Consider the following 20,599-nt stretch of genomic DNA (forward strand, 5'->3'; position numbering starts at 1 on the left):
CACCCCTCCCCCCAACCCGTGACTTCTGCAGGGAAGGTTTACAGCACGACAAGCATCGAGGGTCACCCGGGCCCCTCGCCCTGCAGTGCAAGGAGCACCCCGTCCCCCCGGAGGGGCCCTGTCCAGCTGGTGCCACCTGACTGCTGGCCACCCCCGTGCCACTTTGGACCGGGGAGCTAGGCTGACCCACTCAGCTCAGCGACTCACTGTGACACTGTGACTCACCCCCTCTTCCCCCGTGGCTCCGGCCCAGCAATGGCTCCACCCACGCGGGACCCGCCCCCCCACACCGGGCTGCCCGCTGGCTGACTGGGAGCTCCTGGGCCCAAGCACCGGGCAGGCACGACCAGAGGCCATGAAGCGAGTGGAAGCAGAACCAGACGGAGGCAGCGCCTCCCCACGCTCTCGGGTCTTTATTGGAATAAGTAAAAGCACGTGGCTGGCCCCGCCCGGCACTTCCCGGCCCCAGGCTCTGGCTCCCGGGAGGTCAGGTTCACGGCAGGGCCCACGGCCTGGCGGAGGAGCCGGGAGGGTGGCGCTGGCAACACAGTCCGGGGTTTAGCGACTTTTATTCGACATCCAACATCCAAAAGCGACATTGCTTAGAACAGTTAGAAACACAATGAAACACGGGCATGCAAAAGGGGGCGAGAAAGACATTCAGTGCCTTTAAAACAAGCTCTTTGTCACATCCAGTGAGGACATTAGGACTCCGCAAGCAGAAGACTCCTTGGCCGGCGGGGGCCCCAAACAACCGCTCCGAGAAGGATAAAAGGAGACCATCGCACGGCCCCGGCCTGGGCTCTCACTCGGGACCCGCAGAGCCTGAGCTACGGCCGCTCAGGTGCAAATGATCTCGCTTCTGCTTAGTTCATGGGGAAGGTCCCCACCCCACTGGAAAACAAAGCACTGGAAAGGTGGGTCAATCGAGGAGGAAAGCTTCTAGAACCTTCTGAGATTAAGGAAAGCGGCTTCTGCTGCACAAGTTTCCCCAAGAAGACGCCCCAGCATCACAGAGCCTGCAACTCACAGCTATGGTCACTAAGCCGGGGGGTAGTGATCCCAGGAGGAGAGGCCACCTCCAACACTGACCCTGCCCTCGGCCTCACAACCGCGCCCCCACGCGAATGCCTAGGCCTGGCCCCGAGCTCTGATTCAGAGCAGACAGTGAAGGCGGGGGAGGGGAATGAGATGCGTAGAGCGCCAGGAACCAACGTGAATAAAGGCCGTTTGGACAACAGATCACCCGCTCTGCTGGAACCTTGGCCTTGGACAGTCGGCCTGGACAAACGTGCCTGCTCCCAGGTGGCCTGTGTCTTGGGATCCCTTTTACTCTGCGACCAGAAATACAGAAGGCTTGACACACGCTCCCTGCCCCCCGGGCCACGGCCTCCCCCTCCAGGCGTGGACCCTGCTGGAACGTCCCCACTGCACCGAAGCCCCCCAAGGCTGAGTTCTTTCCAAATGCCAGTCTCCCCTCCTTCAGCCCCGGGGGGCATCCGGGGTTGGGTAGAGCCCCGCCAGGCCCGCCTGTGACAGCGGGGGGACCGGGCTCCACGGCTCGGGCAGCCGGCTGGGATCCTGCGCATGTGATGAAGTCGGCACAGAACATTCCAGCCCTCGGCCTTCTGTCGGTGTGGCCCTTTAATGCCGCCGCAGCCCACAGGAGACACCGCGATACTGTTTTAATTATTTCTTTCTCCTGCTGGGAAACCACCTGCGTCAGAACGGCTCTTTGGAAACTACCACCAGCTTCGCAGGGGCAGAGCGGAGACGGGCGAGGCTGGCGTTTCCTGAGTCACGAGCGCCGGCGTCCGACTTAGTGTTAACAACGAGGGCAACCGCTCCGATCGACAGCAGGAAGGTGAAAATCGGAGATGAGAGAGGCCTGTCCTGCTTGGCAGCGATGCTGAGGGCCCAGGAGGCTGCCATGAGGAGGTGGCCTTGGGGGTGGGGTGACACAGGGCAGACACCGCCCCAGCAGAAGGCCCCCCGTTTCTCTGGAGCCAAGGGGGGGAGGGGGCGAACTTTCAAGGGTGCCCGTCAGGAGGTGCCAACAGGGTTCCAGAAAGGCCACAGTGGGAAGGGGGATGAATTCTTCATGTCCCCCCAGTAAGGCCTGGACTGCATCCCCCAGAATCCATATGTTGAAGCTCTGAGCCCGAGTACCCAGAATGCCCAGAATGCTTCTGTATTTAGAGACAGGGTCTTTGCAGAGATCAGTACGGTACAATGAGGTCACAGGGGCGGCCCTTATCCATTAGGACGTGCGTCCTTGTAAGGAGAGGTGAGGCCGCAGACAGGTGCAGAGGGGGGACCACGTGAGGACCCCAGAAAGGGACAGCCATCGGCAAGCCAGGAGAGGGCCCTTGAGAGGGGCCAGCCCTGCCTTGATGCTGGATTTCCGGCCTGGGAGCTGGGGGACCGTCTGTTCCCGTTGTCTAAGCCCCCACCTGTGGTGCTCTGTGATGGCGGTCCCCACAAACTGAGAGACCCTGCTTTCTAAAGGCTTAAAAATGCATCGACTCCCAAACGGGGCCTCTGAGATGTCAAGCAACACTTTAGACCTAGCTCCTGATGGAGCCCACTTGACTGTCACCAAAAAAAAAAAAAAAAAATCAGACACGGCTTCCCCGAATCCTGCCTCCCGTGTGGTGGCCACTGAGGGTCACCCAGGTCTTGGATGTCTGTGCAAAAAGTAAGTGAGGAACACTGGCTGGTCAAGAAAAGGAACATGGGTGGCCCTCCTGTCCCACAAAGGCCTCTGGGACGTTAGAGGGAAGTTTTTAAAACTATAAAACGCTTCCTACTAAAAAAGGCCTGGCTTCCCAGGAGAGCCCCCCACCATAGCCAGACTGACCCCCGGCTCCCGCGGAGCTGTCGGTGCTGTCCGGATCGCCTGCGGCTGTGGCCGTGATCTGCTCCATGGAAAGGACTGCAGGGTGCGCCCCTCCCCCGACCATAGGGTGGGGGGTGTTGGGGGGGATCAGGGCCAACAAATGTCTCAGCACCAGGGGCACCACACACCTGCACTGGGGTGCAGAACCCTGCCTTTCAAGGGATCCCACCCACTGTGCGTGACACGAGGGAGCTGAAGACCCACAGCCAGAGGAGGCCGGGCGGCGTGGGGGAGGGGGTGGGGACCTGGGCAGGCCGGCCTCCCTGCCCTGCGCAGTCCCCGCCGCTCGCCGCTCTCACTCCAGGTCCTTGTACTTGGTGAACAGGTTGTACAGGACCCTTAGCGTGGACTTGAGATCCAGGTTCACCACATCTGCGGGAGGAAACAGAGACACCGTTGGGGGCGAGAACACCGAGGCCCTGGTGCCAGCCCACGGGAGGCACGGGGCCCCTGCCTGTCCACAGTGCAGTCCTTCAGTTTAAAGATCGATGGCCCCCCATCCAGGGCGCCCTGGGCAGTGCCATCCCGGGACAGGCAGCCAAGAGAGGCCCCAGGCCACCAGCCTGCTCTGCGAGCACCCGGGACAGCGAGACAAGGATACTCCCGCGTCCTTTCCAGGTCCTGCATTGGGCAAGTCCAGGGACCAGAGGTGTCTACGGCTGTGGGGTCTCCAATAGCCAAGGATGTCTGCTGGGGTCCAACAACCACGGGACAACCTGTGCCAGGACGGAGGGCAGGCCTTCCGGGGTGGGGGAGGGGGCGTGTGTGTGCAAACTGCTGCTCCTTCCTGCCCCCTCGAGGTCAAGCAATGGGCTACGTGGTCTGGCCCACGGCAGGGCCCTTACGGGATGTGACAGCTGACAAAGTCTAGGGTGCCTACTTTGGCGGGAAGGGCACCTAGGTCTTTTTCTCACTTGCCTGCGACCTTAGACAGGTGACCCTCCTGCCCTGGGCCTCAGTCTGTTTGCCTGTGTAATGGGCCCATTGGACCAGGCGATGCAAAAGCCCTTCTCGGGCCACAGACTGACCATAACCTTGCTTTCCCCCCAGAAGGTACTCAACCCCAAAGCAAGGAACAGCATCTCTTCCAGAGGAAGCCTAGCCGAGCAGCTGCCGTGAACCAACAACTGTCCTTAGACTGAGCCCCAGAGCAGCTCCAGTCTCCCTGTGTCAGAGCAGGGGGCAAGCACGGAGAGCCGGCACAACCTTCCTTCCTGCCCTCCCTTTGAGGCTTCGGCCCCGGCACCCCCCGCAGGCCAACACTGCAGTGGGAGGAGGTCAGGAGCCACCGAAATGGGCGGCAGCCAGCAGGCCCAACGCCCTCTGAATGGGCTGCAGGGGGCTGAGCCAGGCCTGCTCCGGGCTCCCTAAGCTCCCTCCCCGGGTGGTCCCACCACCAGCTCCCCGTGCCTCCCCGCTGCAGCTCGGACCCACACACGGCATGACCGTGCCTCGTCCCTACAAGGCCATCCACCCAACACTCCTCAACAGCAGCTCTAGCCTTTAATATCCTTGCAAGGCATGAAACAGCCGCTCTAGCCTGAGCGCCGGCACCGGCAAGGGCGTGCAGATCCCGAGGCGGTGGGCAGAGCTCACGTCGCCTGAGTCAAGCAGTTACTGAAGCCAGCATTGGTGGTTCCGCCAGCACAGTCCTCCCGGCCCCGGAAGCTAAGGGCACAGGGGGCACCGGAGCCCGGGCGGGGCTGGGGAAGGGTGTTACCTTCAGGGCGAGCCTTGGGGGTCTTGAGTCCTCCGTCCAGCATCAGCTCAAAGGCAAACGCCACGTTGTGGACCTGCCAAGAAAGCAAGAGTGGAACCGGTACATCCCCAGGACCCGAGCGGCCCCACGCAGGGCACGGGGCCTCGACTTGCTAGATGTCACAGGAAGGGGGACACCCCACCCCCACACCTCACAGGGCTTCTCCCTGAAAGGTACTGCTCGGCCCACGAGGGTGCTGGAAGCTTGCATTCTGCTCACAGCCTCTGAAGGGCTTTAAAATAACACCTTCCCCGGGGCGCCTGGGTGGCTCAGCGGGTTAAAGCCTCTGCCTTCAGCTCAGGTCATGATCTCAGGGTCCTGGGATCGAGCCCCGCATCGGGCTCTCTGCTTAGCTGGGAGCCTGCTTCCTCCTCTCTCTCTGCCTGCCTCTCTGCCTACTTGTAATCTCTATCTGTCAAATAAATAAATCTTAAAAAAAAAAAAAAAATAACACCTTCCCCGTGGCCGTTTCCCCCTGACCCACAGAGACGCCGGGTGACAACCAAACCACAGGCAGCCGTCCGCTGGGGCAAAGGCTGTTGGGGACAGGACGGGGGGCACCAGAAAATGAAGTAAATCCTAGAGTCAGAGCTGCAGAGCACCCCGGGGTTCCTAGTAATCCCACATCCTTTCAACAGTCATATCTGCACGATTGCAGGGTAAGTGAACCAGAAAGAGGATCATCGTACTTATTGTTTAATAATTAACCAGGAAGACGATGTTTGACAAAATAACCCGCAGTTGGTCAAAATCCCAGCAGCTTGGGGGCCGCCTGGCCGCCTCTAGGACCCTCAGCAGCACCAGCATGGGGCAGGCGGTGACCAGAGGTTCCCCGTGGGGGGACAGGCCCTTCACCCCGGGGCTGGGCGGGGCTGCCCCTGACCAGATGCAGGGGGCTGGAGGACCCTGGGCCATTCCTGAGGCCCCCTGGAAAAGGCCGAATGGGAAGGCCAAGCTGCGTGTTAGACGTCTAGGTGCACGGAGTGGGCCCAACCCAGAGGGAAAGCCGTGGGGTGCACCAAGGCCGCTTTTTGGGGGAGGCCCCGGGGCTGAGATGAGTTAGGACAGGGAGAGACGGGTCCTCGAAAGTGCTCCGTGCTGACCAGGTCGGGCTTCTGAAAGCCCACGCCGGCCGCACACCGAGAAAAGCTCTTGCCCAGACCCATGTCCCCGCGGCGACTTTCCTTCTGCTTCCTTCTTAGTCTGAGGAAACCACCCGACAGGAAGTCACCGCCACCCTGCTCCCGTCCCCGCCGCGCCCTCACCCCCACCAACCCCTCGTGCCTGCAGAGAAGCCGCCCCTGCGCCCAGGGCCCCGGGACAGGGCAGGCAGAGCGGCAAACAGCTCCCCAGACCCAAGGGGACCAGGCCCCCAGACCCCAAAGCCCCATGCCACCACTGGGAGCCAGCCACATGGCCAGGACGTGCTCCAATCCTCTCCCTCTGCAATTCAAGGGATTTTGGAAGACCTGGCCAGGTGACAGAGGAATAGAACTTTGTAGAATAGGAGTGGGCTCTTCCAGCTCTGCCCTTCTGAATGAGGGAACTTGGCTGTCTCTCGGCCCCTCTGAGATCCCGTTTCCTTGTCCCCAGGAAGGGAATCAGATGAGGGGACAGAAGGCAAAGCACCTTGAGAACATGAAGCCCTTTCTAGCATTTGCCGGTAAGAACCATCTCTGAGTCTCCAGGACACACTCCACTCCCAAGAAAGAGGGATGCTGTGGAATCTTCCAGAAAGATGATCTAAGGGCACAAGGTACTCAGCAAAGTGGCTCCCACAGAGTAAGATTATAAAACAAATAGCGAGGAGTCACACCCATATCTCAGAAAGCTCAGAGGGGGTCGTTTGTCTGTCTGCAGGAACCTAGGGGGTCTGGTCTTTTTTACAATCTAGTACAATTGTTTTAAAAACAGAGGTCATCGCTCTGCTTGGGGACAGCAGCACCTTGCCTCGGGCAGAGGCACAGACAGATGGTCACTGGGGAGTCTCACACTCCCCAGGCCAGGGAGGCACCCCCCAAAAACGTTCACCCCTGCTGCAAAGGGAGTAAGGCCGGGGCCAGAGAGAAGGCTCCCCTACCCTGCCTTGTGCACAGTCTCCTCTTGGAAAAAAACCCCTTGGCTCGACTCACCATTCCTGCCGGCATCATTATTAATCGGAACAAAGGAACTCTCTCTCCCAAACAATGTTTCTGCAGCGGCCCCGTAGGGCCTGGAAACGCAAGAGCCTCTTCCTCACATTATCTGTGTTCTCGTTTCCAGAACAACAGGCACCCTTGTTTCTGACGGCGCTCCGCTCTGGCTCGCGCTCTCCACTCACCCTGGCTCCACCACGCCAGGCCCTCTCTAATCTGTTCTGATTCCGTCTCAGCAGGCGAGGCAGGAACAACATTTGGCCGCGAGCGGACGGCCTGGAAGGTGCCAGAAGTATGCAGATTGATAAACACTGGCCCCAATGTCGGACGTTTCCCTGCCACCTGCTTGCATTGTCTGCCTCTCGGACTCACGGGTCTAGCGCTTTGGGAAAATCCAACGACAGATGCCCTGAGTTCGAAGCAATATGGCCTGTACACGAGCCAAGTTTCTGAAGGCCACGCACCGACTGCTGTCTGGACGGGCTGAACTCCGGGGAGCCCCGAGGAGCAGGCAGGACACCCGGGCACAGACAGGGACACGGGGGAGGCAGCAACCCGGATCCAAAGCTGAGGCGCTTTGACCCAAACAATCCCATGTAGGGAATTTTCCTAGAAAACAATCCACAGGAAGGGAGACAGATACAGACAGAGAGACGGACTGATGGAAAGAAAGACTGGAGAAGATGCTCTATTATATCATTGTGAAAACAACCAGAAACAGGTTAATTGTCCAAGAGCGGGGGAACAGGGAGACAGGGGTGTTGGAGCCACGGGACTCTGGGCCACCACTGAGAACAGCAGCATTGAGGAGGGCAGAAGCAGGCGGAAAAACCAGAAGTGACCTGGGTACGGCATCGACGCGGGAGGGCTGTGCCAGTCTGCGGCCTTGGGCCACCAGGATTACCAAGGGTACCGTCCCAGGGGAAAGACCCCGAGGAGGACGGGACACACAGCACCCGGGAGCGTCTGGCATGACTGATGGGCTTACTTCCGTGACGGAGGGTCGGGTCATGTCTCACAGTGGTACCATTTGGCGGCAGTCCTGTTTTCCCAAAAACTCTAGCTAGACTCCAGGAAGAGCCATCAGGGGCCCGTCTAGGCTGTGCACTTTAGCAAGCGCGTCTGGGGCTGCTCTGGGGATGGAGACCACACACGTACCTTCTGGTCGAAGCTGTCCGGCGTCAGGTAGAAGTTGTGCAGGGGGACGAAGTAGTCCTCCAGAAGGCCCATGAGCAGGACCAGGTAGACGCCATCTGCAAACTACAGAGAGACGCGGGGTGAGGTGTCGGGGCTGCGCAGGGAGGCGGGGAACATCCTGCGTTCTCTCCCAAAGAAGGAAAACGTTTTAAAGCAAGAAATCCGTGCCTTGTTCGGGCAGGAGCTTGCGATCAGGAGAAGGACCTGGGAGCAGAGCATCTCGCTCGGGACTGGACGTGGGCACACACGTGTTTGGGGTCGGAGCGTGTCCACGCGGACACGGGCACGGCTCTAGAAGCCGGCAGCCTGACCACAAGGCCCAGCCCCCCACTACCGACCTCGGGGTAACACTGGCTCCCGTCTCTTGGGGTCGGCATGGGGACGCAGTGAGAAGGCAGACAGGGAGGGCCCAGCACACAGGGAGCGCCCCATCAGCGTTGTTGGCTGCTGGGATGACCCGTCTGTCCACGACCTGCAGGGTGCCCTAGGCTCTGGTCTGGGGTCTGCTGCCCTGTGCCCCTGCTCCCTTTGTCAGCTGTCTGAGCACATTCTTCTCGCTGTGCTCACGGTGCCAGACGACACTTTCCCCTGCTTGAGCCCCGGTGACCATGAGCCTTTGAGGTCCATCGAGATGAGCCTCTAGTGTCCATCCCAGCCGGCCCTTGAACACCGGGCGGCGCTGGGTCAGGGAAAGGGCCGCAGGCTGCTACCCTCAATCCAGGTCCCCCAACCCACCCCACCCCCACTACCTGGCCTGGCAGCACCAACCACCCCCACGAGGGGGACCAGGAATCTAGAACAAAAGCCCCGACTCTTTGGAAGACTGCTCTCCCCAACCCCCAGTAAGCCAGGGAACAATTACTCCTTTTAAAGATAAAGCAATGGGGGCGCCTGGGTGGCTCAGTGGGTTAAAGCCTCTGCCTTCGGCTCAGGTCATGATCTCAGGGTCCTGGGATCGAGCCCTGCATTGGGCTCTCTGCTCGGCGGGAAGCCTGCTTCCTCCTCTCTCTCTGCCTGCCTCTCTGCCTACTTGTGATCTCTGTCTGTCAAATAAATAAATAAAATCTTAAAAAAAAAAAAAAAGATAAAGCAATGGAGACCGGTGAGGACAAAACAAAATTTGCCCAAGGGGACAAGAGAACCGAGGTATAGAAGGGACAGAGGGCCTCAGCCATCCCCACAGAGCACAGAGGGGGCGTCTCTGAGGGTCCGAGACTGGCTGGGGTCCGCTGCCCGGCCAGGACCTGTGAGGACCTCGGCCTCCAGATGTCTGAGACTGTGTAGTTCCATACGACTGCCACTGGTCACACGTGCCTATTGAAATCAGACATTTTTTTGTTTGAATGTTGCTGGTTTATTCTTTGTCGCTGCGGTAAAACATACGTAACATGAAATCTACCATCTTAACCACGTTTTAGTATCCAGGCTGCTGGCGTGAAGTCCATTCATGCTGTGTGCAACCATCCGGCCAGGCTCCGTTCTAGAACTCACGTCATTTTGCAAAACCGAAACTCCTTATCCTTTTCTGTCTGGCGTATGTGGGTTTTTTTTTTTTTTTTTTGAGTCGTAATAAAACATACCTAGAATGTACCATATTAACCATTTTTTTAAAAGATTGTGTTTATTTATTTGTGTGAGAGAGACAGCATAAGCAAGCAGAGCGGCAGGCGGGGGTGGGGCAGGGGGAAGCAGGCCCCCCGCTGAGCAGAGAGCCCGATGCGGGGCTCGATCCCAGGACCCTGAGATCATGACCTGAGCCGAAGGCAGACGCTTAACCGACTGAGCCACCCAGGCGCCCCCACATTAACCATTTCTAAGTGTACAGTTCAGCTTTGTACATTCACGCTATTACGTAACCAAGTTCCAAGATGTTTAAACTGAAAAGATGTTTAACGAAAATACAAAATTCCGTTCCTCGGTCACACCAGCCACATTTCGGTGCCCAGAGGCCACACATGGCCAGCGGCTCCTGCAGCCGACGCGTGGTGACAGAACCCCTCCATCCCTACGAGGAAGCTCTCTTGGCCAGCATGGTCCCCTGGTCTGGAAGACTGCCGCGCGGGACGGCGGGATGGTAGGACGGCCGCGAGGGGCTGGGCACCCAGGCCCCTTCAGCTTCCCGAGACTAGCGACATACAGTGGATAAAATGAGCCAAAGGAGGACTTTATTAAAAACAGCAGCTCCCCCCACTGTCCTAGGCCGGCCATCAAGGCCTCCAATTTAAAGAAGAAAAGTCGAGATCACAAGAGTCCCATATCACCACGTAGAAAGGGGAAGGAGAGTGAAGAACAAAGACCAAGGCAGAGGGGCACCCTCCTTGCAGGGCTTGCCAAGGACGGCTCCCTGGTAGACCATGCTGGTGGGACTGCCCCGCCGACACCGAGCCAGCAGCAGGCCCGGAGAAACCAGCTCTCTCGGCAATACGGACCCATTTCCAGGCCATCCACGAATGACGATCCTCCCCCCATCACCTGCCCGGGAAGCGCAGGGAGCCGAGACAAGCGGAGAGCCTCTGCTCCCTTCCATGGCATTCCCGAACCCAGCCCTGGCCCCCTCGTGCATGGGGCAGTGGGAGAGATGCAGGGGAAGGTGCGGGAGGGAGAGGGGCGCCGGGGAGAGCGAGAGCCGGGCAGAGCACCACAGCTTATCAGCCAACGGACCCTCTAGCTCACACTCACAAGAGCACACATTTGTCCCGAGGTGGGGGCATGCCCTAGCTGAGATCCACCCCCCAGATGCCCCACGACTCCCACGGCACTGTCTTCATCAATACCCAGCTCGTAAGGGCACGACCTCCGTTAAGCCTCCCCGTATGTGCTGCCCCCTCAACATGAGAAGAGAAGCACAGAGAAGTTGAGTAACCGGCTCGGTATCACACAGCTAGGAAGCTGCCCAAAATATAGAAGTGGTTTTAAACACATACATAAACACGCGCGCGCGCGGACACACACACCCTGAGCAGGGCTTTGAGCCCACATCTCCCTGACGATGAATGTTATTTATAAAAATACCTCCTTCCTGCCGGACAGTGGTTAAAATCCCCTTGAAGTGTGATGAGAGAGAAAAAAGGAGACACTGGGTACCTCCAGATCCACGCAAACTGAGGGCCAGAGTCTCGGTCTGTGGCTTCTGGCCGCTCCTGCTGGCGTGCGGGCCGGCGGGAAGTGAGAGTGGGGAATGGCTCGCAGGGCCCAGGGCGTGCAGGCGGGCAAGCCTTCCCGGGCCCTCAAAGCATCACGGCCTTCTAGGAGCGTGTCCTGACGAAGCGAGGGCACGGGCAGCAGAAGCTGAGGGCAGAGAGCGCCTGCGCCCCCCGTCGTGAGAGCAGGAGTGGGCTTCGTGCCACGAGGTGCGTTATAACGGACGGAAGAGGTGGCAGTCCTCGGAGGTGACCAGTGCAGACAGACAGACAGACCGGCCAGGCAAGGGAAGGACGAGATGGAATCACACACACAGACAGCACCAGAAAGACCCCAGCGATAAAAGGCGTAACAGAGGAGCCGTGTTGCACGAGCCACTGTCGTTAACAAAATACACGTGTGTGTGTAAGACGTCTGGAAGACTCCACAAGAACGGCAGTCGGGTAGGTCTGGACAGGATGAAGGGGGGAGGCGGCGGGGAGGGAGAAAGGAGGCCAGTGAGGACACTTGTGGACCCCTGATACACCTAACGGCAAGTAAGCAGAGGCTAAGTGTTCAGAAAATGTCACAAACGATGCACAAATAAACACACTCGCTACGAACGGCCCGTTCGGCTTTCCAGGACAGACCCATGAGGTCCGTGATCAGCCAGCCAGGTGGAGGAAAGGTCTGGAACAAAGCGCTCGGCACAGTTATCTCTGGGAGCTGGGATTAGGAACGATTTTTGTTTTGCTTATCTGCATTTTCAGACATTCTACAATGAACCTAAATTACTTTTTTAATTAGAAAAGCAAATGAGGAAAGGCAAAGAGAGAGACAGGAACGGAGGCAATCACCCAAGGGTTTAAGGAGGATCAGCTGGGGGTTAGAGGGATCTACACCAAGAACGCGAACAGCTCCGAATTTGGGCACCCAGCTAATCCCGGGAAAATTATACTTCGTCTTTGATGCCCGCTGATTGCCTGAAATGGATTTCCACTCTGCAGCATGAGCTCTGAATGGGGCGTGGGAGGATACTTCACACGCCGCCCACGGAAGAGACATTTCATGCACACTCACTGGACAGGTACTCCGCGAGCGCTCGCGCAATAAGCATGGCAATGGGGAACAGAAGGGGGGGGGGGGCGCACGGAACATTCTAGACTGGAAGAATTGCACATGCCAAGGCCCTTCAGTGGGGGAGGTGTGATGCCTCCGAGGGTGTTAGGGTACAGCTGTGTCCCCTAAAAAATGTGCTGGAGTCCTAACCTCGGAACCTGTGAACGTGACCTTCTCTGGAAGAAGTCACTCCTGAAGGCCTCCGAAGGAAGCAGCCCAGCCCACGTGGGTCCGGGACTCCAGCCTCCAGGACCATGAGGATGGAAATGTCTGTGGTTCAAGCCGCTTGGTCTGTGGGACTCGGTTCCAGCAGCCACAGGAAATTATGACAGAGGGCCCGAGAGAAGGCCAGAGCAGCTGGGCCTCGCTGTTCCGACTGTAGGGCGGACTCCTTGTCGGGCCAACAAGACGGCGCCGGTCTCCTTTGTGCTCCACGCGGGATCGGAGAGCTGGCTGAAAACACGAACCCCAGAACAATGCTCACCTGGGTCTCCAGTTCCGTCACCTCCAAGTTCAGCTTGTTCAAGTGCTTGTTCACAAACGTGATGAGAGACTGTGAAGGCAAAGACACGGGAGCCGTGAGTGAGAGAGGCCACTCGTCCGCTCCCATTCGACGGGACGGACCTGACCTTGGCTTGGGAGATGCTCCCATCATCTCCAATGTTTGCTAAAAAAAAGGCTCAGATTCTCGCAGCGACCCTTGGTTTTAATGGAAAAATGCCTCCATATACTATCCCCGCTGGAGAAGAAAACGCACCTCTCTGTCCACCAGCTGGAGTACACCTGCTTATCCACACACCCGTAAGTGTTTAACAGCCCTGCAGGGGACAATCAGCTCCTCAAGAAGGATGAAACTGTCAGGGGGAGAGGACTGTGTTTTTAGATGGGTCTTAGATGTGACCTGGAATGACAGAAGGCTGATCCGAGGGGCCACACGCACCTGCTTCGGTAACCTTGGGTAAGCTTGAGCTCTGGGCAGCATGCCACCGGCTTCTCCTCTCTAGCCAAAGTTTTTTAAAACTTGTCCCTTGTAACTCTTCTCCGCCAGCAAACCCAGCTTCAGTGGGACACAACACTAGCCACATCCCAGCCCGCCCCTGGATATGATGGCCTTTCCTTAGTCGTGCTAGTCAAGTTTACCGAGCAATTACTACATGCCAGGCACTCTGCTTGGTGCCGGGGCCACGAAGACGGAGGGACAGGGTCCCCCCTGGAGAGCCCGTGGCACAGTTCTCCATATACGTGCCTGGTGGGGGACACAGAGCAATCAAGGGCGAGAGCCCAGCATGCAAGACGTGCCACGGAGGAGAGGCCACGGCATCACAGGATGCCAAGGGAGGGAGCATCTGAGTGGGCCTGGGGCGGGGCGGGCCGAGCAAGAACCCCGGGCCCGTGCTATGTGCAAACGCTTTGGGATCTTCAGACTGCCGCTGGATGTGGATGGGACGGGAGGGAGCAGGAGGGGGCGACCCCGGAGAGGTGGGCAAGGACCCCCTGCTTTTTCCTGGGGCACAAGGAGCCATCAACATGGCAATTCTCCTGTGGGGGTGTGGGAGAGCCGGGCTGGAAGCAGGAAGCTGTCAGGCAGATAGAAAGATTTTCTCATTCGTCCCCAGTGCCCAAAAGGCATCTTTTCAAAGAATGAATTAACATCTTATCTACCGACAGACAGACCTCGTGCCACGCTCAACGCTATCCAGTATACTGCGCACTGGGCCTTTGCACGGACATGATGACATTTTACTCCCACAGCGCCCCTGAGAGGTGGGTCCCGCCTCGGTCCTGACAGGTGGGGAAACTGAGGTAGGTGTTATCATCTGCCTCAGGTCACATAGTTGACAGGTAGGGGAGGGGCCAGATTTGAATCTTCTTGTGCATGAGTTCCTGGGACCCAGATGTGATGGGGGTAGGGGTTGGGGGCACTGCTCGGATACCCCAAGGTGCGTCAGTCATGACCCAAGGATGCTAAGAAGGCTCCACCCAGGACGGGCACTGCCAGCCTTTTGCGATGTGCTTCCAACAACTAAAATACTCTCATTGTCCCAGGACGCAGCAGCATTTTCCACAAGTGGGTTCCATGGGAATTTAATACATTCAATCACAACATAAACAAACAGACCTCACCATCGACAATAAGCTTAGAAAATGCATCCTACCGAGTCCCATATTGGAGAATTCCAACCCATGCCAGCGTATTAAAGGTCCTGAGAAGTCCTGCATTAAGAAACCTGTTGCGGGCAGTTGTGTTAGACAAAGAGCTCTCTCCCTTAGGGCGCGTGGGCAGAAATGACCGCTCCTTGGATTTTACAGGGAGGTGGAAAGGGCACCCATCCTCTCAGTGCCTCCCCAGACGAGACGTCTGCAGGCGCTCAGATAACAACACGGGCTGAGAGCTGAGTCTCGATTCCTTCTGGGTGAGAACAGGCCCTCCCGGCAGATCCCCCTTGAAGCTCATCATCCCCTACCCCTGACTCCACAGCCTCAGTTCACATGGTTTTTTTTTTCTTTTTTTTCCATCCGTAGCCTACACGCAGGCTGCCTGGGCTGATGAAGTGCCTCTCCTTGGCGCTCCTGTTTGGAGGGAAATGGGCCAAACACGTGCTCCAAGCAGCTCAGCCGGCAAAGGCCTGCCTGTGTCCCGGGCAGGCTGTGAATACAGCCTCGTGGTAATGAGGCCTGCTCGAGCCAGCAGGCTGACACACTTGAAAACATTTCCACATTGAGAAAAAGCCTCGAGTCGGAATGAAGGACCACGCGGGCGCTGGCTGGCTAATTCACTCAACAGAAGCGGGCGGGTGGGCAGGGAGACACCCAGGGAGCAGAGATGTTGAGTTAAAAGGCGCTAATTTTATGCACTGTAGTTACGTTTTTGACTATAATTACACTTCAATCCATGTGGCAAACATTTCAGAGATTTCAAACATGTTCCCACCTTCTTCCCGGCATAGAGCGCGTGCTGTGGAGAGAGGCCTGGGGACGGAGGGAAGCAGCCCGGCCCGGAGCTTACCTTCTTCACCACGCTGAGCTTGTCCGGGGCGTGGTCGAAGAGGGTGTCGAAGGCGTCCCGCTCTGCGGGGGCAAGTGGAGAGGCACAGGCAGGGTTGATGGAAATGTCCCGTGGGGTCCTATCCCGGGAACCAGGCAGCTCCTGACCCCCCCCCCCCCCCGCCCGGGGATGTCCCGCCCCTACACTCCCCGCCAGAACCCAAGGGCAGGTGCAGCTGGGAGCAAAATCAGGGTAAAAATGCTTTTACGTCCACCCCGCCCTCAGTTTCTGCCTTGTAACGTGAACTTCACGGGTAGCACTGGAACATCCGCCCCCATGACATCCTCGACTTGAGGCGTCCCTTGCCCACCTCTCTCCTGCCCCACGTTCCTTGCGATGCGTACCAGTAAACCTCGCTGCCACCTCTGAGCACATCTCCCGATCAGCACAGCGGCCAGCCCCACACCAGCCCCGGGCCCTCACCGGTGGCAGCTGGAGCCTCCTGCCTTAGCTGGCTTCCCTCCTCCACCCCCAGCCCTCCGATCCCTTCTCCCGGCAGGAACACGGTAGACTGGATCGTTTCTTGCCCCTCCCCATCCCTGCCCCCCACCAAAACTCTCCAACAGCTTCTTATCACTCGAGGATAAAATTCATTTGGTCTCCCGTGGCCCACGAGATCCAACGGTCAGAATCACCCCCTAACACACACCACCCTCCCTGACTTCACGCCACCAACCAGCTTCCTGGCTTCTCCTCATCACGCGCCTACCACAGGGCCTTTGCACGGGCTATCTACCTGTCACTTCCTTCAGCTTCCTCTCAGATGTCACCACCTCTGAAGGGCCTTCCATGACCATCTACACGGAGAAGAGTGCCCCATGCCAGCTCCCTGTCCTCTGACCCTGGTATGCATCTCAATGCCCTTAGCCACTGCTTGAGTACACCTTATTATCATGGGTCTGCTGGAGAGTCGTTGCAGGCCTCTCAGCTCCGTGCTGGCTGAAACCACTGTCTCACTTGTTCCCGCCACCGCCTCAGGACAAATGAACAAATAGGAGAACCTGCTCCGGACTCTCTCTCTCCAGCAATTCTTCTGGGGGTGTCCCCCTCTGTGGGAGCACCGGCAGGGTCCGAGGTGGCCTGTTCCGTCGTTTCCCACCCACCCTCCTTCTTCCGGGTGAGCCCCGACCTGCTCTGCCACTCAAGGGCCCAGCCGTGTGCTCCAAATCAATGCAGAACCAATCCCTTCCCTTTCCAACGGCAGGCACTGGAGGCCAAGACGGCTCTCAGCGGGGAAGCAGCAGCCGGTGGCTGCCCGGTTCTAGCCTGTTGTTGCTTGGGGGAGGGGGCCTGGAGGCAGGAAAGAGCCCCCTGCAGCCCGGAGTCCAGGCAGGAAGACTGAGGCCTCAGAGTGGATGCGGGGCTGTGGGGAGTCACCGGTGGGGCAGAGAGGGAAAGGGAGGAGGGCATCTGGAAGGCCCTGGAGCCCCAACTTCTGTCTTCCAGGAGCCAGCTGTCCCCCCAAGGTGCTTGGAGCAACACAGGACCTCAGCCAGCAGAGAGCCCCACTATTACTAGCAGGGGCTTCAGGGCAGACCCCAGCATGGAGGGCTGAGGGCTGGGGAGCCCAGCCAGATAGGGTGCGGCGGGGGTAGGAAACCTCCACCGCGTCTCTGGGAACGGCTGGGAGCCCAGAACCAGAGCTGACCCAGGGCTTGCTTCAGGACTGCCTGGCCTGCCCATGCAAGGGGAGGGAGGCAGAAATCAGAGAGAAGACAGGCTGGTACCCAAGTAAGCCGGAGAACCAGGTCTCCTGGAGGAAGCGTCCCAGCCCTTCCCCGCAGTCCGGCCCCGAAAGGAAGGCGCTCGGTGTCCAAGGTCTAGGGCATGGGGACGCAACTCACCGCCCCAGCGCAGGTAGCATCCTCCTTGGCCTGGGGGGTGGGGAGAGGGAAGGTGGGAGGTAAAGAAGAAGGGAGAGGTGGAAGGGGGCTGTGTGTGTGTGTGTGTGTGTGTGTGTGTGCGCGCGCTAGCATGTGTGGTGCGTATTTGCACATCCATGTCGGCTGCATGTACGTGCACATGTGTGTGCACGGGGTTTGTGCAGCGTGTGTGCACGCACGAGGGCACCATGCACGAGCGTGTATGTTGTGCATATCGCACGATGCACCCATGCATGGGGGGTGCGAGCGTTCACGGGGGAGGACCGCCCAGCTTCCTCCACCTGAAAGCCAACAGCAACCAAAAGGCCCGGCCACGCAGAGCGGCCCCTCCTCCAGCTCCTCTAGCAGGCAGCTGTAAATTATTTTTATAATCATTTAAGTCAGATGAGACTCAATACGACAGTCTGCTAAGGGAGGGGGAAAAAAGCTAAATCTTTACAAAGCAAAACACAAACTTTAAATGCAGCTTGAGAAAAACTCTCGGAGCAGGAGAGAGCTTGACGTCAGCCGGGTATATTTAGCTGGGCCACCGCTGGGCTCAGAGCGAAGGCGTGCAGGGGAGCCGCAGGAGGGAGCAGAGGCCCGCTGCCCCTGCGCCGCCCTCACCTGCTGCCGGCCAGGCGCGGGAGGCCTGGCCTCGGGAGTGAGAACAGGTTCCCGCAGCCTTCGAAGTCCCGGGACTTCAGGCCACTCACCTCCTTCCCTAACCCCGTTTCCTCCTCCGTAATGTGGTAGTAAAAATAGTCCCCAGCTCACGGTCGGTGTTAGAACGAAACACACGGGGCCTCAAGGGACAAGCCCACTGTCTGGCAGGCAGGTCGCCGGGGCTCGGGCTCAGTTCATTCAATGTCCTCTCTGAGCCCGCCCCTCCCTCTGGTCCCTCAGGAAGCTCTGGCGACAGTCACGGGGACAAACAGGGAGGGACACGGGCCGGGTAGAGGCAGATGGGTAAACTGAGGTAGCCAGCGAGGGCTCAGAAAGGGGCCAAATCAGCCGGGAAGGGCCGGCGTCTGCCCCAGTGCGACCCTCACGGGTGTGACCATCAGTCCAAATATAGTTGTTTTGTTTGTTTAACCTTTTTAAAATATAAATAGGAATTTCTGGCTCGTCTGCAGGAACGTGGCAACACGGAGCCCGCCTCCCGCCCGCCGGGCGTCAGCATGCCACCCACGGACATGGGGTCCAGGTGCCCCCATCTGCCCCACCGACGCCGAGGGGCGGACGACCACACGATGTTCCAGCCACTTCCCTGTTCCTGTGAGCGGCCTGGTCCACGGAAGCACCATGGGGCCCATGGACAAAGGGACAGGGGACCGAGGCCTCCTGCCAAGCCAGGGTTTCCTGGGACAAGAAAGGGAGGAAGGGCGTTCCAGACAGGGAACAGAAAGCGCAAAGAGAAGCACAGGAAAGCTGGGGGGGGGGGGGGTTGCAGACTGTGGCCTGAGGGAGGCTCAGAGCAGGTCCCGAAGGGCAAGGAGTGCCCCAGGGTGGCCGCCAGAGGTAGCACAGCTGGCCCAGTCAGGCTGCAGTGGGGACACAAGCTGTCGGCAGAAAGGGGAGACCTTAGGAGGAGACGGGGAGCGGAGGAGGAGAGCTTCTCCCCCCTTCTCCCCTGTCCCGAAGCCCAGGGCGGGGGAGGGGCCGCCTGCGGGGGAGATGCAGCCAGCAAGCCCGTTGCCATGGAGACCAGGCAGCAGCTCCCAGCTCCTCTAGGGAGATGGGCCTCCCAGCCCACCTCAGCCAGGACAGGGATGACTCAGGGAAGGGGGGGGGCCTCTGTGTGGGGGGCAGGGCAACCCCTCCCTCCCGAGCTCACAGCGCTCAGGTGAGAAATGAGCACAGAACAGGACCCCTGGTGAAACCCAGCGGGCAGCCATAGCCAAGGAGGGTCTCCCTGGTGTGCTGGAAGCTCCTGGATGTCTGCAGCCCGGGGCTGGCAGCAGCTCCGGGACACGCACGCCGAGGAAGACACAGCTCCAGCCCACAGGACGCTTACAGTTCAGGAAGCCACGGGGGAAGGGGCAGAGGGAGGGGCCGAGGGTCCCCAGGCCATCCCGGCACCCCGAGTCTGCCAGGCGGTGGCAGGGCCCTGTGAGCGTCAGCCAGCACAGAGTACTCGGGCTGGGCAGGGGCGGGGGCACAGGGCGGGCCTCCTGGGAAGAGCTGAGGAGTGAGCCTCCGTCGAGTCCAGAGGGAGAACATTCCGAGCAGAGGGCACTCAAGTGCAAGGGCTGGAGGGGGGCCCCCCGGGGTGCTCTCGGAGGAACAGGGGAGCGACAGGCGGAGGACACGCGGGGGGGGACGACTGAGGAGGCCAGACAGGAGGCAAGAGGCATGCGGAGGGCGTGGTCTGAAGGGCCCCGAGGCCACCTCAAGGGCCGTGGCTTTGCCTTAAGCCAAGGTGGAGGGTAAGGAGCAGCGGAAGGGGTGATGGGGTGTCTTCGGGCGCCCGACCCCCAACTCAAAGGGCGAGCCGGGGACCAGGACCCAGGGGGAGGGAAGGAGGTCCAACCTTCATGGGTGGGGGGCTGGAGGGGCCCCGGCGGGTCCCACGGGAGAAGGGCCGGGGGAGGCTGCCAGTCTGGGTACTCAGGGGACCTCGGCGCTTGCGCCAGCAGAAGCCGAAGCCAGGATGGCGCTCACGGCCATCACCTGCTAACGGCCTGTCGCGTTTCGTAAGCAGGCCGAGCCTCTCAAGTCGTCACCCCACCGACGTCTCGCGGTTCCACGGCCCCGAAGGCTCAAACGCCCCCCGTGCTCGCCGGCACGGCAGCTGAGGCCACTTCTCACACGGCGACACCCGGCTCCTTCCCAGCGCGTCGTCACCCTGTGCCCAGAGGCTACCGCACTGTTCGTCCCCCGGCCGCGGTACACAGCCCCCCCCCACCCCCGCAGCACGGATGCTCCCCGGGTCCCCCAAACCTCCAGCTAGGCCTGTGCCCAACAGGGATGGGACATGGCTCAGAAAATCAAAGACCCTCGATGCTCTGACAGGCCTACTCAGACGCAGGGCCTGACCCCTGTCCCCTCCAGGAGCCCCCACCGGCCCCGTGGCGTGCATCCCCACTGCCACGTGACACCCCTACCAACTGGACATGGCAATGGTTCCCTTTTCCTCCCTTTCTTTAAAATAACAAAGACACGTAAAAAGGACTGAACCGCTACTCAAAAATCGTGAAGACCATGAACATCCCGCACGGCGTCAGGCTCACGTCAGGAAGTCTGAGGACATCGCGGGGACCCACGTCCCCTCTTCGCACACAAGCCACAGCGGCGTGCCACGGGGCCCTATGATACCCATGAGGTGGCCAGACCCGTGGCTGACTCTGGGGTGGCAGGCCTCCCCCCCCCGGGGCCCCCCACAGCTACAGGGTGAGCTCCAGCCAGGCGGGCTCGAAGGGCACGCGGGAAAACATGTACTTGGCTTCCGCTTCTCCTGCT

The 20,599-nt window shown here is 59.4% G+C and overlaps 1 protein-coding gene across 1 annotated transcript in view; it reads right to left on the reverse strand.

The window, feature by feature from the left end:
- Window positions 1-550: 550 nt before the first annotated feature.
- The window catches only part of PARVB (parvin beta), a 93,289-nt gene continuing 73,240 nt past the window's right edge, over window positions 551-20,599 (reverse strand). Inside the window, exons 9-13 of the mRNA XM_046012225.1 lie at window positions 15,237-15,298; window positions 12,714-12,782; window positions 7,952-8,053; window positions 4,620-4,692; window positions 551-3,271 (exon numbers count right to left, since the gene is read on the reverse strand). Coding sequence (XP_045868181.1) covers window positions 3,195-3,271; window positions 4,620-4,692; window positions 7,952-8,053; window positions 12,714-12,782; window positions 15,237-15,298 — 383 coding nt within the window. The 3' untranslated portion in view covers window positions 551-3,194. The remainder of the gene's footprint in view (window positions 3,272-4,619; window positions 4,693-7,951; window positions 8,054-12,713; window positions 12,783-15,236; window positions 15,299-20,599) is intronic.

Source organism: Meles meles, chromosome 7 (assembly GCF_922984935.1).
Source record: "Meles meles chromosome 7, mMelMel3.1 paternal haplotype, whole genome shotgun sequence".
Lineage (NCBI taxonomy): Eukaryota > Metazoa > Chordata > Mammalia > Carnivora > Mustelidae > Meles > Meles meles.